Source organism: Tursiops truncatus, chromosome 16 (genome assembly GCF_011762595.2).
Source record: "Tursiops truncatus isolate mTurTru1 chromosome 16, mTurTru1.mat.Y, whole genome shotgun sequence".
NCBI classification, from domain to species: domain Eukaryota; kingdom Metazoa; phylum Chordata; class Mammalia; order Artiodactyla; family Delphinidae; genus Tursiops; species Tursiops truncatus.
In genome coordinates, this window is record NC_047049.1 from 70031335 (window position 1) to 70050083 (window position 18749).

The following is an 18749-nucleotide window of genomic DNA, read 5'->3' on the forward strand; positions in this document are numbered from 1 at the left end:
TGAATTTTATTATTTTCTTTTTCTAAAAATTTGAAGTATAGTTGATTTACAATGTGGTGTCAGTTTCAGGTGTACAGCAAAGTGATTCAGATATGTGTATATATATATATATTCTTTTTCAGATTCTTTTCCCTAATAGCTTATTACAAAGTACTGAGTATAGCTCCCTGTGCTGTATAGTAGGTCCTTGTTGGTAATCTATTTTATATATATAGTAGTGTGTATATGTTAATCCCCAAATCCTAATTTCTCTCTCCTCCCCCCATCCCCTTTGGTAACCAAGTTTGTTTTCTATGTCCCTGAGTCTACAAATAAATTCATTTGTATCATTTTTTTCAGATTCCACATATAAGTGATATCATATGATTTTGTCTTTGTCTGGCTTACCTCACTTAGTATGATAATCTCCAGGTCCATCCACGTTGCTGCAAATGGCATTATTTTCTTCTTTTTTGTGGCTGAGTGATATTCCATTGTATGCACATACCACATCTTCTTCATTCCTCTGTCAATATGCCTGTGAGTACTTTGGGGCTTGAGAAGCTCCGCTCTACAAGAATAATCATTACTGAGAGCTCACTCTGTACCAGGCTGTTCTCATTGCTGTACATGTCTTATCCTATTTAACCCTCACTACTTACTCTACAGAATACATTGATTTTCCTGATGAGGACACTCTAGGGTTAAATAATTTGACCAAAATTGCACTACAGATAAGAGAAAGATCCTGGTTTTCAGCTCAGACACTCTTAGCCATTTTACTATACTGCTCATTTCCTTTTGTTTAAGCGGGGCTTCCTAACAAATTTAATCAACAGGCCCGCTCTCTGCACAACTCTTATTAATTCACCCATAAAAATAGGCTACACCCCATGCACCTAAGTTGCACCACTCCTGGGCCCTATCCCCTCTGCATCCTAGCAGAGACATTTGTGTATCCTTCTTATCTCCTCCAGTAAGTCATGAAAACCTCTAAAGGGAACTTCATTTTAATCATTTTATCCCCCAAGTCTCTCACAGTATCTGACACACAGTAGGTATTCAATAAATATTTGTGGACTTAATGCATATTGATAGCATTTTAAACTTTCCCAACCTGTATTTAATTTCAAAAAGAAGAAGTAAATCCAATAAATTAAATGCTAGAAAACGGAGACTAGAAGGTTTTATACAACTTTTCCAAATCCTTTCATATTGTTCCACTTCTGCTGTTTACTGAGTGAATAAGGAAATTAAAAAGCAGCGGCAGGCTGTTTAAATAGTCAGACAAATTCAATTTGGAATCAACACAAAGATGTATTATTTTTGAAGGTCCTTAACTGAAAAGGAATGGAAAATAAATAAAACTCAGAATCAATCGTAGCTTGATATCTGCAGCTTTGAAAGAGGAAATAACAACATTCTTAATAATGTCTAATAATTCTCATAGCACAGGGACACAAAAAAATATTCATTCTGAATGACAACATGTCAATTCAGCTTCTTGTCCTTCAACCTGGAATAAACAAGGAGCACCCTCTGAATGTCCTATTTTTAAGAGCGACAAATGCAGAAGGGATTTTAATTTCCGAAGCTTCAAGTTCAAATCATGAGTCATCTTCTCCATCTCAATCACAATTCTGGTATACTTTTTATTAGCTAAAATGAATATTTCTTACTGCAGGGGAAAAGGAATAGTATCTAAGCAAATTGGCCCACTCACTGTTGAAAACTTAATCCAAACACATTTTGCTACCAACAGAAATAAACCTCACCCAATTTTGCAGTGTCTTTCAAGACAACAAAACGGCTTATCTTAAAACTCCCTTAACCATATTATGAATATATCGCATATCACCAATCCATATTACATTATTTTGATTCCAATAAGCCAGTCCAAATATTTAATGTGGATAGTTCTGAAGAGCAGAATTCTCTGCAGGTAACAACATGTGGACCAGAGCTGCCTGACAGGTAGGATCCCAGCTGTGAAACCAAATCCGATCCTCCTCGTGACCTCCAGAAGGTTCCTGCCCCTGCCTTGCTTTTAGCCATTCAGTGGCTCTCCAGTACCTTCAGAAGAAAGGGTAGACCAGCAAGGCCCTCCAAGACCTGAATTCTTCTTTGCTCTTTAACCTTATTTATTACCACTCCCCATACAGAACCACTTCAAGTTTCCTGCACATGCCTTTTTATTCCATACTTCCATGGTTTTGCTCAAAATGCAAAATACCTTCTAATTCTCACCCTCCTTCTTCCTCCCTCCTCTGACCCTCCCTGCCTCTTCAACCTAAAACCCTAATCTTTCGAAACCGTGCGTAGCCATGCAATTCCTCTCCCAGGTATACACACATCAATGTTCCTAGCAGCTTTATTCATAATAGCCAAAAAGTGAAAACAACCCAATTGTCCATCAACTGATAAATAGATAAACGAAATAGGGTGTACCCATACAATGGAATATTATTTGGTACTAAAAAGGAATGAAGTAGTAACACATGCTATGACATGGATGAATCTTGAAAACATTATGCTAAATGAAAGAAGCCAGATACAAAGGACCACATATTGTATGATTCCATTTACGCTAAATGTCCAGAATAGGCAAATCTATAGAGACAGAAAGTATATTAGCGGCTGCCTAGGGATGGAGGGGTTGGGGGAAATGGGAAGTGATCGCTAATGCATACAGACTTACTTTTGGGGGGGGGGTAACGAAAATGCTCTAAAATTGATTGTGGTGATGATTGCACAACTCTATGAACATACTAAAAGCCACTGAATTGTGTACTTCAAATGAGTGAATTATATGGTATATGAATTATCTATCAATAGCTGCTATTAAAACAATGCTCAGGGGCTTCCCTGCTGGTACAGTGGTTGGGAATCCGCCTGCCAATGTAGGGGACACGGGTTCGATCCCTGCTCCGGGAAGATCCCACATGTCGTGGAGCAACTAAGCCCGTGTGCCACAACTACTGAGCCCACGTGCTGCAGCTACTGAAGCCTGCGCACCTAGAGCCCGTGCTCCATAACAAGAGAAGCCACCACAATGAGAAACCTGTGCACTGCAATGAAGACCCAATACAGCCAAAAGAAAAAAAAAAGGTACGTACATATGAACACTAAGACCTTATTAATTTCGATTATCCAGTGAAGACTGAAATGGTCCAGTCTGAAACTGACCTATGAATTTTCTCTGAGGGTATATTTTGCCAAGCAAAATAACAGCATAAACAAAACTTGTAGGAGTTTGTTTAACCTACTTAGCAGGAAAGAAAAAAATTAAGGGCTTTATCGACTCTATTATTTCTTTTTTCCTTTTTTTTTTTTTAGAAGATGTTGGGGGTAGGAGTTTATTAATTAATTAATTTATTTTTGCTGTGTTGGGTCTTCGTTTCTGTGCGAGGGCTTTCTCTAGTTGTGGAAAGCGGGGGCCACTTCTCATCGCGGTGCACGGGCCTCTCACTATCGCGGCTTCTCTTGCTGCGGAGCACAAGCTCCAGACGCGCAGGCTCAGTAGTTGTGGCTCACAGGCCTAGTTGCTCCGCGGCATGTGGGATCCTCCCAGGCCAGGGCTTGAACCCGTGTCCCCTGCATCGGCAGGCGGACTCTCAACCACTGCTCCACCAGGGAAGCCCTGGTTTCTTTCTTAATTCTTTTGGAGTTAGTATTTTCCTGATTTTTAATAGGGAGCATATATTACTTTTACAATCAGGATAAATAAAGGTCATTGAAACGAAAACAGTTCTTTTTTTTCTTTTTTTTTTCCTCCAAAACAATTCTTTTTTGAGGCCACAACAGTGAGAGGCCCGTGTACTGCAAAAAAAAAAAAAAAGAAAAAGAAAAAAGAAAGAAACCAAATCACCGGGATTGCATCACCAGCTCAGGGCATTTACTTAGAAGCCTCTGTACCCTCAGCTGGAGCTCCCGTAGCATCTGTAGCCCACGGGAGAAGCTGGGTCCTGCCTGGTCCTTTTTGATCAGCTCCCAGAAATTTGTACTCAACCAGGTCACCAGAGTTGGCACTAGAAAAAGCAGTTTTATCTCGTGTAAGCTCAGAGGGCTTTTGGAAGCCCAGATTTATATTTCCACCCCCTCATCACTTACAGGGTACCACGCCTCCCGTCTGTCTCGAATCCAGTGGCATTTCCTGGAATTCAACTGCCTTCCTCTCTCTACAGAGGAAGTGAACAGTTTAGAAACCTAGGCTCTCCAGAATGGGAGCTCAGTTATTGGCATAAATGTCTTTATACTGCTTCCCACGAGTGTAATTATCAAGTACCTTCTGTTTTGCTTCCGGTTTGTAGTACTTCATGTCAGACGTTTGACTCAGGTCAAGTTTCTGACCTTTTCCTTTTTTCTGTTTTTTTTACACTTTTATTGGAATATAGTTGATTTACAATGTTGTGTTAGTTTCTGCTGTACAGCAAAGGGAATCAGTTATACATATACATATATCCATTCTTTTTTAGATTCTTTTCCCATATAGGTCATTACAGAGTATTGAGTAGAGTTCCCTGTGCTATACAGTAGACCCTTATTAGTTATCTATTTTATATATAATAGTGTGTATATGTCAGTCCTAATCTCTCTGACCTTTTCTTACATAACTTAGTTTTCCTTGGACTCAGACAGCTTTCAAACTCATTTGTCCTTGGGACACAGCACGGTGCAGTGGTTGTGTGAGTGTGAGTGTGAGTCTTATGACAGCACGCTGTGTGAGCGCTGCAATGGTGAAATAGGCACTTTGGTACCTAGCTGGTGGGGATGGTAAAGGATCCAGGTCTCTTGGAAGGTAATTTGGCACTAGCTATCAAAATTACAAATGCATACAGCCTTCAATTCGGTAATCCCATTTCTGGGAATGTATCCCACAGACAGACCTGCACACAGAGGAAATGAATGTGAGCTTCATCCTTATTGTAGCATTTATACGATTATTATGTTATTTATTATAATTATATATTATAGTACAATAGTATAATTGTATATTACAATATAATAATATAAGTATATATTACACTCTATATTCTATTGATACTATTATTGATATTTATTGTAGCATTCATATTATTATTATATTACTTTGTTATAATCATACATGATAATGGTATATTATATTATGGTATGTTGTATATAAGTGTATATTATTCTATTCTATATTATTATTATTACTCTAGCAAAAGATTTAGAAACAACAAAATATCCATCAGTAAAAGACGGATGGTTAAATATTACAGAACATCAGCATAATGGAGTGCTGTAGAGATGTTTAAAAAGTGAGAAAGTGGGAGTTCCCTGGTGGTCTAGTGGTTGGGATATGGCGCTCTCACTGCCATGACCTGGGCTCAGTCCCTGGTCGAGGAACTCAGATCTCGCAAGCTGCAGGGCACAGCCAAAAAAACCCAAAACCAACCAAACAGAAAAGTCTGAAAGCCCTCTATGTACTGATATAGTAGATATTTAATTTTATATACAGAAGATACATAATTCATATTATATGAAAGTGAATAGATTTTTTATAATATGTGATCTATATTATATATTCATGATGTATAATACCATATATATATATATATATCTGAGAAAGGCAGCTTGGAGAGAGGTTAAGAGCACAGAGTCTGGAGCCAGACTACCTAAGTCAGAAGCCTGACCCCACCTCTTCCCATCTGTGTGATCTTGGGCAACTCACTTAACCTCTCTGTGCCTTGATATAATCATCTATAAAATGGAGATAATAATAGCACTTATCTCATAGCGTTGATGAGAGTATTAAGTGAGTTAATATGCATCAAATGCTTAGAACTGGGTGTGGCACACAGCAGAGAAGAACCATATAAATGTTAGTTACTTTTATATTCCATGAAGTGAAAAGAGCAAAGTTTGGAGGTGTATAATATGCTACGTTTTGTGTAAGAAATGGGAGAAAATAAGCACCCCTATTTGTGTTTGCTTTTCTTTGCACAGAACAGCATTACAAAAATACTTACAGGAGGAGGGGGTGTAGTGCCAGACATAGATAGGAGAAACTTTTTAAGTGCATTTCTTTGAATGTCCTTTCAACTTTTTGAGCCACATGGATTTAATGCCTTTTCAAAAATATATATATATTGTTAGTTTTTTAAAAAAAGAAGTATGGGGCTTCCCTGGTGGCGCAGTGGTTGAGAGTCCGCCTGCCGATGCAGGGGACATGGGTTCGTGCCCCGGTCCGGGAAGATCCCACATGCCACGGAGCGGCTGGGCCCGTGAGCCATGGCCACTGGGCCTGCGCGACCAGAGCCTGTGCTCCGCAACGGGAGAGGCCACAACAGTGAGAGGCCCGCGTACCAAAAAAAAAAAGAAGTATGAACCTCAGATTCATGACAGTCTGAACTCTGACTCTACCACTCACGAGCTCCAAAGCCTGGCACAAAATTTATGACTTCTCTGAGGCTGAGATTTCTTTCTGCATAAAAATCATATCCACCAGTAATTGAGATGCACCAGTAACATGTCTGGTGTAGGGCGGGCCCATGGCACGTGCTCAGGAAGTGTTAAAGGCCCCTGACTCCATTTGCTCTTCACGTCACTTTCTTCCAGGTGCCCCCAAAGACACTGATTCTCCTCCTCCAGCTGCTGGCATTCCAGAACCTGAGACGAGATTACCTGGGGATGGGAGAGGAAGGCCAGGCTCTGGGATGAAATCAGAGCAGGGTTCAAATCCCAGCTAAGTGGATTATTACCAACAGCATGGACTTGAGCAAGTGGCCTCGGTTTCCTCATTTGTAAACTGAAGACAGTGACAGTGTCTCCATCTTGTAGGGTGACGGTAAGAACTAAACATGGTGTTTGTGACACACAGCTTAGCACAGAGGAGGCGCTGTGTCCGTGGAAGTGACTGTGACACGGAGGGCAGGAGGGGCTGGGAGAGATGGGGAATGGCATTTGTTCCCAGCTCCCGCTCTCCCAGTGTTGTCGGTGCCTTCACTGCTGAAGGCCGGGTGCTAAGTCTTGCCCTCTTTAGCCTCCTGGGGGAGAGAGAGCGTCTGGGTTAAGAGGACACGTAATCATTCTCAATATGCAAACAAGGCAGATGAGACCCCAGCTCTCCAAGCATCTACACTCCTGTGGACCATAAACAAGCGAGCACAGAGAATTAGGATCATGTGTGTGGGCTGCTGCCTGAGTGAGATAGTTATAAAGGTAAATTGGAGAGCTCCAGGGGTTGGTTTAGGGTTTGACTATGCTTTTTGCAGATTGAAGATGTCCTGGTCTCCAGTTTTTTGAAAGATTGAGGACTTCAGACACGATATTCATCTAAGGAGAAGGAGGGGAGACTTCAAAATAGGAGGCAGTTTAAATCCTGTTTCCACCATTCACCTGGGCCTGTTCTCTCAATTGATGGAGTAGCAGTTGGGCTGGAAGGCAGCTGATTCTCCAGGTCCTGACACCAGGATCCGCTGCTCGATTTGACATCAACCATAATATCTATGTGATGTCATTGCATAATATGATTTTTATGTCTTTGCAGACTTTACTGTTTTACTTTTCCTCTTGCTGAGAGCCATGTGCAGCTGTAAGTGTCATGGAGTCAGGTTTTTACTATCCTGAATGTGAAAGGCCACATTTCTGGCAAGATGTGGATAAGCAAAACCCCATGTGTGTCTATAAAACTAAATAGTAATTCCAAAGTATCTCCTAGTATGAGCCTGGGATGTTACCCAGGTTTTAAAATATATAATTTAAAATCCATGATCCTCTTGAGAAAAAATTCAGGAAAGTAAAATAAATCTGCTCTTTTATATACACATGCCTCAGGGAAAACAGAATTTTATGTAAATAGCTGCAGGTGGTGATGTAACAGTATTACAATAGCCCCTATCAATTCTTGGAGTTTTCCAAGTGTGCTCTGAACAAAGGCTCTGAGTCTTTGCAAATTCTGTTCCTTCTCCCTGGAGTACCCTCTCCCTTCCTCCCTACTTGTACCTAATTCGCCTGAAAATTTTCTAATTTTCTTTCAGTTACAACCGAGACAACCCTTTCTCTGGGAAGAGATCTTCCTGTGCTCTCCCCCAAAGTGGGTTAGTTGCCCCTCCTCTGTGCTCTTTCAGCAACCTGAGTCTTTAGCAAATGATTTAAATAATCTTTACCACACTGTTTAAATAAAGTTCTTTTTTTGCCCTTGACTTCATAGGCACAGAATTGGTTGAAAAATAATCCTTGGTTTGTAATGCATTATCGTTGCTGGCCTATGCTTGGCCCTGTTTTATAGTTAAGTGTTTTCTTTTACCTCTGTATTTATTTGTAACCATATTGCCCAGTAGAAATATAATGGAAGACTCATATGTAGCTTTAAATTTTCTAGTAGACCCCTTTTAAAAAGTATAAAGCAACGTATGGAATTAATTTTAACAATATATTTTATTTAACCCAATATAGCCAAAAGATTATTATGTCAATAAATAATATAAACATTATTAATGAGATATTTACATTCATTTTTTTCCATATGAAGCCTTCAAAATCTGGTCATATATTTTACATTTAGAGCATATATTGATTGGGTCTAGTCACATTTCAGATGATCAATAGTCTTATGTGGCCAGTGGCTACCATACTGGACAGCACAGATTTATAATACAGCCAAACTCCATGCACACATGACCAAAAACAAGAACTAAAATACTACCAATAACTTATGTCTACCTATAGATGCTTCCCTCATCCTGCTTCTTATCATCTGCTCTGTTGGCCCAACTAGAGGTCAAGTTCATGGAGGACAGAAGATGTATATTATATAGATGTTTATGTTTCATTATCTTCTCAAAGTGTGGTCCCTAGATGCTGCGAGTCCCTGAGACACTTTTATTTCAAAGTGTTTCTTATAATACTATTAAGCCGTCGTTTGCCTTTTTCATAGGCTGACATCTGCACAAATCACAAAAGCAATGGTGTGTAAAACCGCTGGCACCTTACCACAAATCAAGGTAGTAGCCCCATACAGCACTGGTAGTCATTGTAATCGTCAATGCCATGCACTTTCGGTTTTTTTAAAAAAGAAAGTTGCACTTAAAAAGTCCTTGATTGGGCTTCCCTGGTGGCGCAGTGGTTGAGAGTCCGCCTGCCGATGCAGGGGACGTGGGTTCGTGCCCCGGTCCGGGAAGATCCCACGTGCCACGGAGCGGCTGGGCCCGTGAGCCATGGCCGCTGAGCCTGCGTGTCCGGAGCCTGTGCTCCGCCAACGGGAGAGGCCACAACAGTGAGCGGCCCGCATACCACAAAAAAAAAAAAAAAAAGTCCTTGATTAAGCATTAAAATGTATTAATTTTATTAAATCTTGACCCTTGAATGCTCATCTTTTTAATATTCTGCATGATAAATGGGGACACACATAAAGCACTTCTGCTGCACATCGACGTGCAAGTGTTGTCCCAGAAAAGCATTTGTGCCATTGTTTGAGCTGTGAGCTGAGCCAGTGGCTTTTTTCATGTGATACTGTTTTTACTTGAAAGAACAACTGACAGACAAACCATGATTATCCCGAGGTGGGAATTTAGTGGACATTTTCTCAAAATAAACAAAGTAAACCTGTCACTTCAAAGAAAACAACTCACAATATTTATTGACAATAATAAAAATTTGAGCTTTCAAGTGAAGACTCAAATTTTGGAAAATGTATATCTACCACTGTGAATTTCACAGCTTCTCAATATCTAAACAATTTTCCGGAGAAGTTGGTGGTGATATTAACAAATGTGAAAAATGTTTTGGTTGTTACGTAAAGAAGTGACAACATTTGGAAGATACGTATAGCTCAGGGAGCCAGTATTTCCCAAATGGCCAGTGTATAATGTTAACAAAATCACTCACGGATAAAAGATCCACTCAAAGTGCAGGAGGAAACAGTGGATTTTAATGTAAGAGAGAACAAAGTGTTCACTGATGTGGTTTCAAATTTTATGCTGCAACTAACTTTTAGGAAGTTATACTTACTGAATTTTGCTATAGTATCAAAGATTATCCACAATCATTTGAAAACGCTACCAAGATATCCCTCCCTTTCCCAAATGCGTACGTGTTTTCTTTCTTTTCCTTCATATACTTTGAGCAAAAAACATATTGCAATAGATTGAATCCATATTGCAAGCAGATATGAGGATTCAGCTGCTCTCTATTAAGCCAAAATTAAAGAGGTTTGCAAAAATGTAAAACAATGACATTCTATTCACTTTTGTTTGGGAAAATATAGTTATTTTTCATAAAACGTATATTATTCATGTTTCTATGTAACAAGTTCAGTATTGTTATTTTATTGTTTTTTTAAATAAGTTTATTTACTTATTTATTTATTTACTTATGGCTGCCTTGGGTCTTCATTACTGTGCGCGGGCTTTCTCTAGCTGTGGAGAGTGGGGGCTACTCTTCGTTGCAGTGCGCGGGCTTCTCATTGTGGTGGCTTCTCTTGTTGCGGAGCACAGGATCTAGGCATGTGGGCTTCAGTAGTTGTGGCTCGCAGGCTCTAGAGTATAGGCTCGGTAGTTGTGGCACACGGGCTTAGTTGCTCCGCGGCATGTGGGATCTTCCCAGACCAGGGCTCAAACCCGTGTCCCCTGCATTGGCAGGTGGATTCTTAAGCACTGTGCCACCAGGGAAGCCCTGTTATTTTTAAATAAATTAATAAGTTAAAAATTTTTAATTTCTGTTTTAATTTCTAATATAGTAAGTATTGATAAATATAACTAAAATAAAGCTCTGAGACCCTCAATAATTTTTAAGAGTGTAACGTATTTCTGAGATGAGACCAGAAGTTTAAGAACCACCAGTCTAGCACATTTCCTATTCTATTCTATTCTATTCTATTCTATTCTATTCTATTCTATTCTATTCTATTTTGCTTACACATTGTATTGTGCTTACATATTATATTTTACTTGTATATTATATTTTGCTTACATATTATATGTGTTAATATAGAATATATTTTATAGCTTTCATAATATTTTACTATTATCTTAAAAAGTGATCAAAGTCAACATCACCGGTGATGGGACAAGTCAACATCATGTGCGTCCCATATAATGTACTGAGATAGACACAACATCTTTTCTATGGTATTCTTAACAAAAATGTACATCCTGAATCTAATCGTAAAGTAACTTCAGATAAACCCAAACACTGACATCTACCAAATATTTTACTTGTACTTTTAAAAAATGTCAATATATGAAAAAAATACAGGACTTCCCTGGCGGCGCAGTGGTTAAGAATCCGCCTGGCACACTACAACGAAGAGTAGCCCCTGCTCGCTGCAACTAGAGAAAGCCCGCGTGCAGCAACGAAGACCCAACACAGCCAGAAATAAATAGAAGTAAATAAATTTCAAAAAAAATTAAAAAATATGTACAAACAGGGACTTCCCTGGTGGCCCAGTGGTAAAGAATTCGCCTTCCAATGCAGGGGACGAGGGTTCGCTCCCTGGTCAAGAAACTAAGATCCCCATGCCGCGGGGCAACTAAGCCTGCGTGCCACAACTACTGAGCTCGCGCGCCTCAATGAGAGAGCCCGTGTGCTGAAAACTACAGAACCCATGCGCTCTGGAACCTGCGCGCCACAACGAGAGAGAAGCCTGCGCGGCACAATGAAGAGCCAGCGCACCACAACAAAAGATCCCAGTTGCCTCAGCGAAGATCCCGAGTGTTGCAACTAAGACCCGATGCAGCCAAAAAATAAAGAAAATAAAAATAAGTACTAAAAAAGAAGGCAATTAGACAATATTATTTTTTTTAAATACAAATAAAAACAAAGCAAGACCAAGAAATGGTTTCAGTTTAAACTAGACTAAAAAGATATGACAATGGAATGCCACCTATCGTCTGGGGGTTTTTTACAATAAAATAATATTGGGCTTCCCTGGTGGCACAGTGGTTAAGAATCCGCCTGCCAGTGCAGGGGACATGGGTTTGAGCCTTGGTCCGGGAAGATTCCCACATGCCACAGAGCGACTAAGCCCGTGCACCACAACTACTGAGCCTGCGCTCTAGAGCCCGCGAGCCACAACTACTGGGCCCGCGTGCCACAGCTACTGAAGCCTGCGTGCCTAGAGCCCGTGCTCTGCAACAAGAGAAGCCACCGCAATGAGAAGCCCTCACACCCCAATGAAGAGCCGCCCACGCTCGCCACAACTAGAGACAGCCCGCACGCAGCAACAAAGACCCAATGCAGCCATAAATAAATGATAATAAATAAAATAAATACAAAAAATATTAATGGCAATTGGAAAAATCTGAATAAAGTCTGTAGATTAGAAAATAATAGTCACTGTTAATTTCTTGATCTGGATCATTGTACAGCGGTTATGTCAGAGAATGTTCTTGTTTTTAGGAAATACACCGTGAATAGGGGAAAGGTATCATTTCTGTTATTGACTCGGATGTTTCAGAAAACAATATGAGAGAGAGGAGGTCGGAGAGAAAAGAGCAAACATGGTAAAATAATATTTGGAATTTTGTAAAAGGAAGTTCAGAAATTCCTCGCATTATTAGTGCAATTTTTCTGTTAGTCCGAAATTGTCAAAATAAGGAGTTAAAAGGGAGAAAGTTTACTCAACAAATACACGAGTGAATCTTTTTCTAGATACTCCACTTTTTTCAGCTTCTGGATTTAGATGTAAGAAGGATTAAACGGAGGAAAACGAAAAGTCTCTTACAGACATAGAGAACAGACTTGTGGCTGCCAAGGGGGAGGGGAGGTGGGGGAGGAATGGATTGGGAGTTTGGGATTAGCAGATGCAAACTATTATATATAGGATGGCTAAACAATAAGGTCCTACTGTATAGCACAGGGAACTATCGATATATTCAATACCCTGTGATAAGCCATATGGAAAATAAAATGAAAATGAATATATATATGAGTCACTTTGCTGTATAGCAGAAATGAACACAACATTGCAAATCAATTATACTTCAATAAAATTTTTTTAAAAAACAAAACCAAAAAGTCTCTTAAGGTTATTATTATATCCTTACATTGCTTTAACAATAGGTGCTTAAAGTGCCTCCAAAATTTACCTCCCCCGTCATTTTTCTTAAAAGGGCCTTTAAACCCCAGAAATTGAGGTTTTCATTACATGCACTGCAAATTATTTTGTTCCTACTTTGATGTGGCAGGAAAGAGGATCCTTTGCCAGTCTCTAAGGCAACATGAAGAGGAAAGAGTAATTAGAGAATTACTGTTGGAAGAATTTAGAAAGGCGCTTGCGTCCCATCTTAGCTTTGGCCATCAGGAATTAGGACAGCCGGCAGGGAAGCTTAACCTCAGCGGCTCTCAGTTCCAGGAGGCTCTGGACCGCAGGGCCAGTGGGTGGGACGCCGGATCCGTGAATCTTCGTTCCACTCCTCTGGTCTGGAAGTGCACCGCTTGTGGCTTGACTGCTTTGAGGGTAAAAAAGGAGCTTGGGGCATCTAGGATTGGCTGAAAACGTGTGTGGTTAGGAGTCTAGCCCTGCGGATAATTAGAAGCAGATCCTGGAGTGAGGGAAGGTTTTGTGTTTGTGTTTTTTTCTTTTTAAAACAACACGCCCTCCGTCTTTTCTTAACAATTCAATTCTGCACAGGTCGCCTCGCCCGCCTCCCTCTAGCGGCCCCGAGGAGGATCGTCACAGCCGAAGGAGCCATTGTTTTGACCGTGGCTTCCTTGTTCGGACAAGGGTCGTGAGCATTGGTTTCTTGTTTTAAGAGCCAGAGCCCCGCTTCCCTGGTGGTGCAGTGGTTGAGAGTCCGCCTGCCGATGCAGGGGACGCGGGTTCGTGGCCCGGTCCGGGAAGATCCCACATGCCGCGGAGCGGCTGGGCCCGTGAGCCATGCCCGCTGAGCCTGCGCGTCCGGAGCCTGTGCTCCGCAATGGGAGCGGCCACACCACTGAGAGGCCCGCGTACCCGTCCCAGGAAAACTTGAAGAGGGACCCACTGGCACACACGGAGAATCCCCAAAGCCATACTTAGAAGAAAATACAGAGACCTTATCTCCTTATCACTCAAGGCCTGCAAGCCGTGCACACCCCGCCCAACTTCCTTTCTAACCTGCTCCCAAGCTCTATGGGCTTCCACCAACTGCTTTATTTTTACCGTGTAGCCAGCAGCACTCTCTGGCATTAGACTGTGTATCCATGTATCTGTTCATCGTCTGTCTTCCACTATACAATATAAGCTCCAGGAAGGCTGCTTTTTCTTTCTTGCTCTCTCCTCAACACCGATCGCCTGATACGTCTATTAGATTCCCATGACTGACCTAACAAGTCGCCACAAACCTGGTGGCTTAACACAACGGAAAGTTATTCTTTTACATTTCTGGGGGCGAGAAGTCTGAAATCAGTTTCATCGAGCCAGAATCAAGGTGTTAGCAAAGGCCACACTCCCTCCAGGGCCTGTAGGGGAGAATCGGTTCATTGCTTCTTGCAGTTTCTGGCGGCTGCTGGCAATTCTGAGCTTGTGGCTGTATCACTCCAGTCTTCAAGGCCACCTTCAAATCTCTCTCTGCCTTTCTCATAAGGTTACTTGTGATGGTGTTCACGGCCCACCCAGATAATCCAAGCTAGTCTCTTTGCATATCAGGAAATTGAGGTTCCTAAAGATTAAGTGACTGCCCATGGTCAGACAGGTAGGGGTCTCATAGACACAGGTTTGAATCCAGGCAGTCTGACTCCAGGGCCCCTCCACTACCCTGTACAGGAGTCTGATGGGCACTTGTGCATTTATGGGTTTTGCTTTATAGATGAGCCCAACTATCTATCCTTTACTAAGTCCTATTCTAGACACCACAGGGATACAAGGAGGTCAAGGATCGCGCCTTATCCTCCAGGATGTAGCCATTTATGTGGAAAGAAAAGGCATAAAGTTGGATAGTGGTTACCCGTGTGTGGTAAAGTGACTAAAAGAGTGTGAACGGGCTTCTGGGAGCCTGTAATGTCATTTGTTGACCTAGTGCTGGTTACAGTAGTGTGTGAAACAGTTTGGAAAAATTCATCACTATACACTTGTGATTTATGCGCTTTTCTTTGTGTATATTTTGAAAAAGGCATAAAATTAAGGCATAAAGGCAGGATTCTGGGAAATGCAGGGGCTTCGAGAGAGGCCATAAGGCAGTCTCTCCCACAGCACTGGATGTCTAGCTTTCTGACTAACTGCCTGACTAATAAAGGGCTGTGAAGTAGGAGGTGAGGAAGTGGAATTTTCTAGGGACTTTCCTATCAAAATTCCCAAGGTCAGCCCACCTCAGACTCAAGTTTGGCTGTAAAGCAGAGTTAAACAGACATTTTAAGTAACATTTAAAATGTTGCCAATAAGGATTAACTGCCCCCCCCCCAAAGAAATCTACTGTCACATAAATTTGGAAAATCCTAGGCTAAACAAATTTTGATCCCTTTCTTTGCTGCAGGACTTGTCAGAGCCTTTAGTATAGTAACATGACCTCTAAGTCTCCAAAAGGGAGATATATTTTGTATTTTTTTCCCCAAACTTATTTTACTATGGAATACTTTGTTTTCTTAACATTTTCAGGATTAATGTTCTAAGGAACAAATTTTGGGAAGTGCTATTGTAGAATCCTAATTTATAGATCCAATTCACCCAAAAATAATGGAGACCAAAAGTCATCTTTCAAAGCATTCCCTGAGGCCTTTCTAGGTTACTCTCACTGTCCCTCGACAAGCCATAAGAGCTGGTTCAAATGACTAAATAAAATATCCCATAACCTAAATGTCTGGATAAATGATGGGGCTGGGGGGGCACAGAGGACAACTGGGGAGCAGGGGAAGGTTAGGGTGCGAGTAGAAAAAATTACAATGACTTGAGTTCCAGATTATCCTGAAAAGTTGTAAGAGTGGTCTGGTTGAACAAAATGATTATTTACTATGAGGATGCAGGGCTTTCTCCCACAGCCAAAGAGTGGACTCTGGGACTCAAGGACAAGTTGGAACTGGACACCTGGATGCCACCAAGGCTCCCTCTCTGTCCTAAGTGCCCCCTTCATCCTTCAGTCTCTCAGGAGACCTATGTTTTTGCTTCTTGGCTGGCAAGATGGAAAATACAAGTTACCAGCAGTTCCAGAGTTTATGTGTCACTGTCCAGTCATGAGGAGTGAGACTCAACTGACTTAATCCCAATTCCTGAAAAAGGGATATTGGTCAGGCTGCTAGCCACTGGTGAGAACACTGGGTGGGTCACAGCGCATGCCACAGTCACACCGTGACCGTGTTGGGGGAGGGGTGCAGTATGGATGCCCACATCCAGGTGGGGAGCTGGGCAGATCACCCGAAAGATCACCCATCTTTTGGAACAAGGATCCATCCTGTGTACAGCTGCTTTGTAAAAGCACTTTCTCACCTTCTATGTACATAAAGAAATACGATTTTTTTTTTTTTTTGATGACTCGGGAACTTTCAGTTCTTCAGAATCATGATGCAGAACAGTGGCTCTCCTCCCCTGACCTGTAGATGTCTCCTGTGGAAGGGACGCTGCAGACTGTGCTAGCCATTTCTGAAAATCATTTCACCCAAGTAACATGAGAGGAGCTTGCATTTTTTAAAGAATGATTTGTTTCTTTCCCCTAAAATTTGAGTCCATGGAGGGAAATTTGGTTAATTAAAGCAATATTTGTTTTGGGAAACTGGTTGTTTAAAGCTTCACTGGGCAAGATTTCAGTTGTTTTCTGCTATTACATCCTCCATATTTAATGCCGTCGTTTTGAAAATGGATTGACTTCAGAAGTATTTTTCTCTTGCTTTGGAGACTTTGCACATTGGCCCAAATGGGGTTTTATTTTTCATTTTAATTTATACAGTATAAATATGATGTTGGACTTCTTTGGAGTTAACAGTTTCACTGTGCAGATGTTTCTTGAAAGCCTTTTCAATTCATAGTGTTGGTTAAAAAAAAAAATTTTTTATTTTATTAGCCTGGCTGCCTGCCAGGGGTAGGTGGGGAAACTGTTCCATTTTGCATAAAACTGTAAGATTTTCTTTCCTTGTGCTTTCCCCACCCCCAGCCAGCTACATGATTATTAGGATTAAAGATGCCATAGTGACATCTTGTGGTCAGCTGCCAGAGACACAGCAAACAGTGGTCATGGTGGGATGACAGAAGTGATCTGTTCATTCTCCCACAAGTATTTCTTGATTTATTTTATTTGCTTTTTATTTACCAGTTGGCTCAAATCACCCTAGATTTCCAGGTTGTTTTGCTTTACGGAAAGTATTGAACTTTACCCCCATAGGAAGGATAAACATGCTGTGTTCTGGAAGGGGAAAGAAGGACATAACTCTTACTTTTGGCTTTTTGTTGGACGCCCTCATGAAAACAATGTTGCACAAGTTATTCAATAATAACTCTGAAAAATACCCAAATCTTTTCCCTAAAAGGGGACAGGAAAGAGTGATTCTAAATAAGCTCTCATTCTTTATTCTAATTCTCAGCTTTCAGAAACTAACAGGCGGTGTGTTTACTTCACTTTTTAGTATTTAGATGAAAGCATATAAATAATAACCCTCCAATCTTTATTTCCTCTCCCTAACTAGTGTCAATGGAGATAAAAATCTGCTTGCATAAGTCTTGACTTTTAAAAGAAAAATGTAGCAAATATTATGCAGAAATTTAAAAAATTATGTTTACCAGAAATTTTGTAAAACGTAGAAGATATGATGTAATGTTAAAAGAGCAAAACACCAAGTTATATATCAGTTGAGGTCCTATATACATATCAATGTGAAAATCAGCGTGGGTGTAGAAGTCTACACAAGTGTGGATGTAAATGTCAATGTCAAGGTCCATGTGGAGGAGGGCATAGATGCAGAAACAAGCCCAGAAAAAAACATATATACTAACAAACATTTTCTGTTTCATAGTATTATAACTAATATTTACTTTCTTATGCTGTTCTCGATTATCTATGTTTTCTTGACTGAACATATATTAAAATCATAATCAGGAAAAATACTTGGTACTTTTTTTTTAAGGATCAATGTTCTGTTTGTTCATATGTAAAATATCTCCATTTCAGGATGACACAGAAACATGAAAAAAATTCCTGCAAAGTGAGACGCATAGCAATGCACTGAGATGAGGGAACCGGAGTGAATCATAGACCAAGATCAAAGTCACTCAGGGAGAGCTAAAATACTTGGCATTCCAGAAACCTAAAGGTCTGTCCTGTCTCTTAGGTGCCTTCCCTGTGGAGCTGAGGATACGGGGTCTCTCTGGTGTAGGGGGCCACTCTCTGCAGGAGAGGTTTGCCAAGGCCTCCAGAGAAACTGTGAAACAGTTCAAGTTTGTCTTTGGTGCAAAATGTGCATCTCTTTTTTCGTACCTAATGTATACCAGGTGCTTTGCTAGAATCTTGACATATGTTAGTACTAAGATTGACAATTCTCCAAGGTATCTATAAAAGTGAGAAAAGTGAGAGTTGGAGAAATTAAGTGCCCCAAATCACACAACTGGTCGGACTGGGATTTGAATTCTCAGTGGGCTCTAAAGCCCCTCCTCTATACACTACACCTGGCTCTCACTGCCCTTTTCAGCAGATGAAATACTTTACACACACCTTTAGTGTCTCAGATCTCCAGAATCATAAAAGCAAATTCCTTTAGAAGCCATTGAAATATATCCTGAGAAGAACCCCTGGCAGGTGCCCCTCAAATTCCACTGTTACGGTGAACACCTTTATCCACGTCCTCCTCATGTTTCCATAGGAGAAGAGGTTTTCTTCTCCACTCCCCCCAAAAAAGAGTGGTAAATC

The 18749-nt window shown here is 40.9% G+C and overlaps 1 protein-coding gene across 1 annotated transcript in view; it reads right to left on the reverse strand.

Annotated features, from left to right (window-relative positions):
* Positions 1 to 493: 493 nt before the first annotated feature.
* CDK1 (cyclin dependent kinase 1) overlaps positions 494 to 18749 on the reverse strand; it is a 53210-nt gene continuing 34954 nt past the window's right edge. Inside the window, exon 7 of the mRNA XM_073793566.1 lies at positions 494 to 550. Within this exon, the coding sequence (XP_073649667.1) occupies positions 509 to 550 (42 nt within the window). The 3' untranslated portion in view covers positions 494 to 508. The remainder of the gene's footprint in view (positions 551 to 18749) is intronic.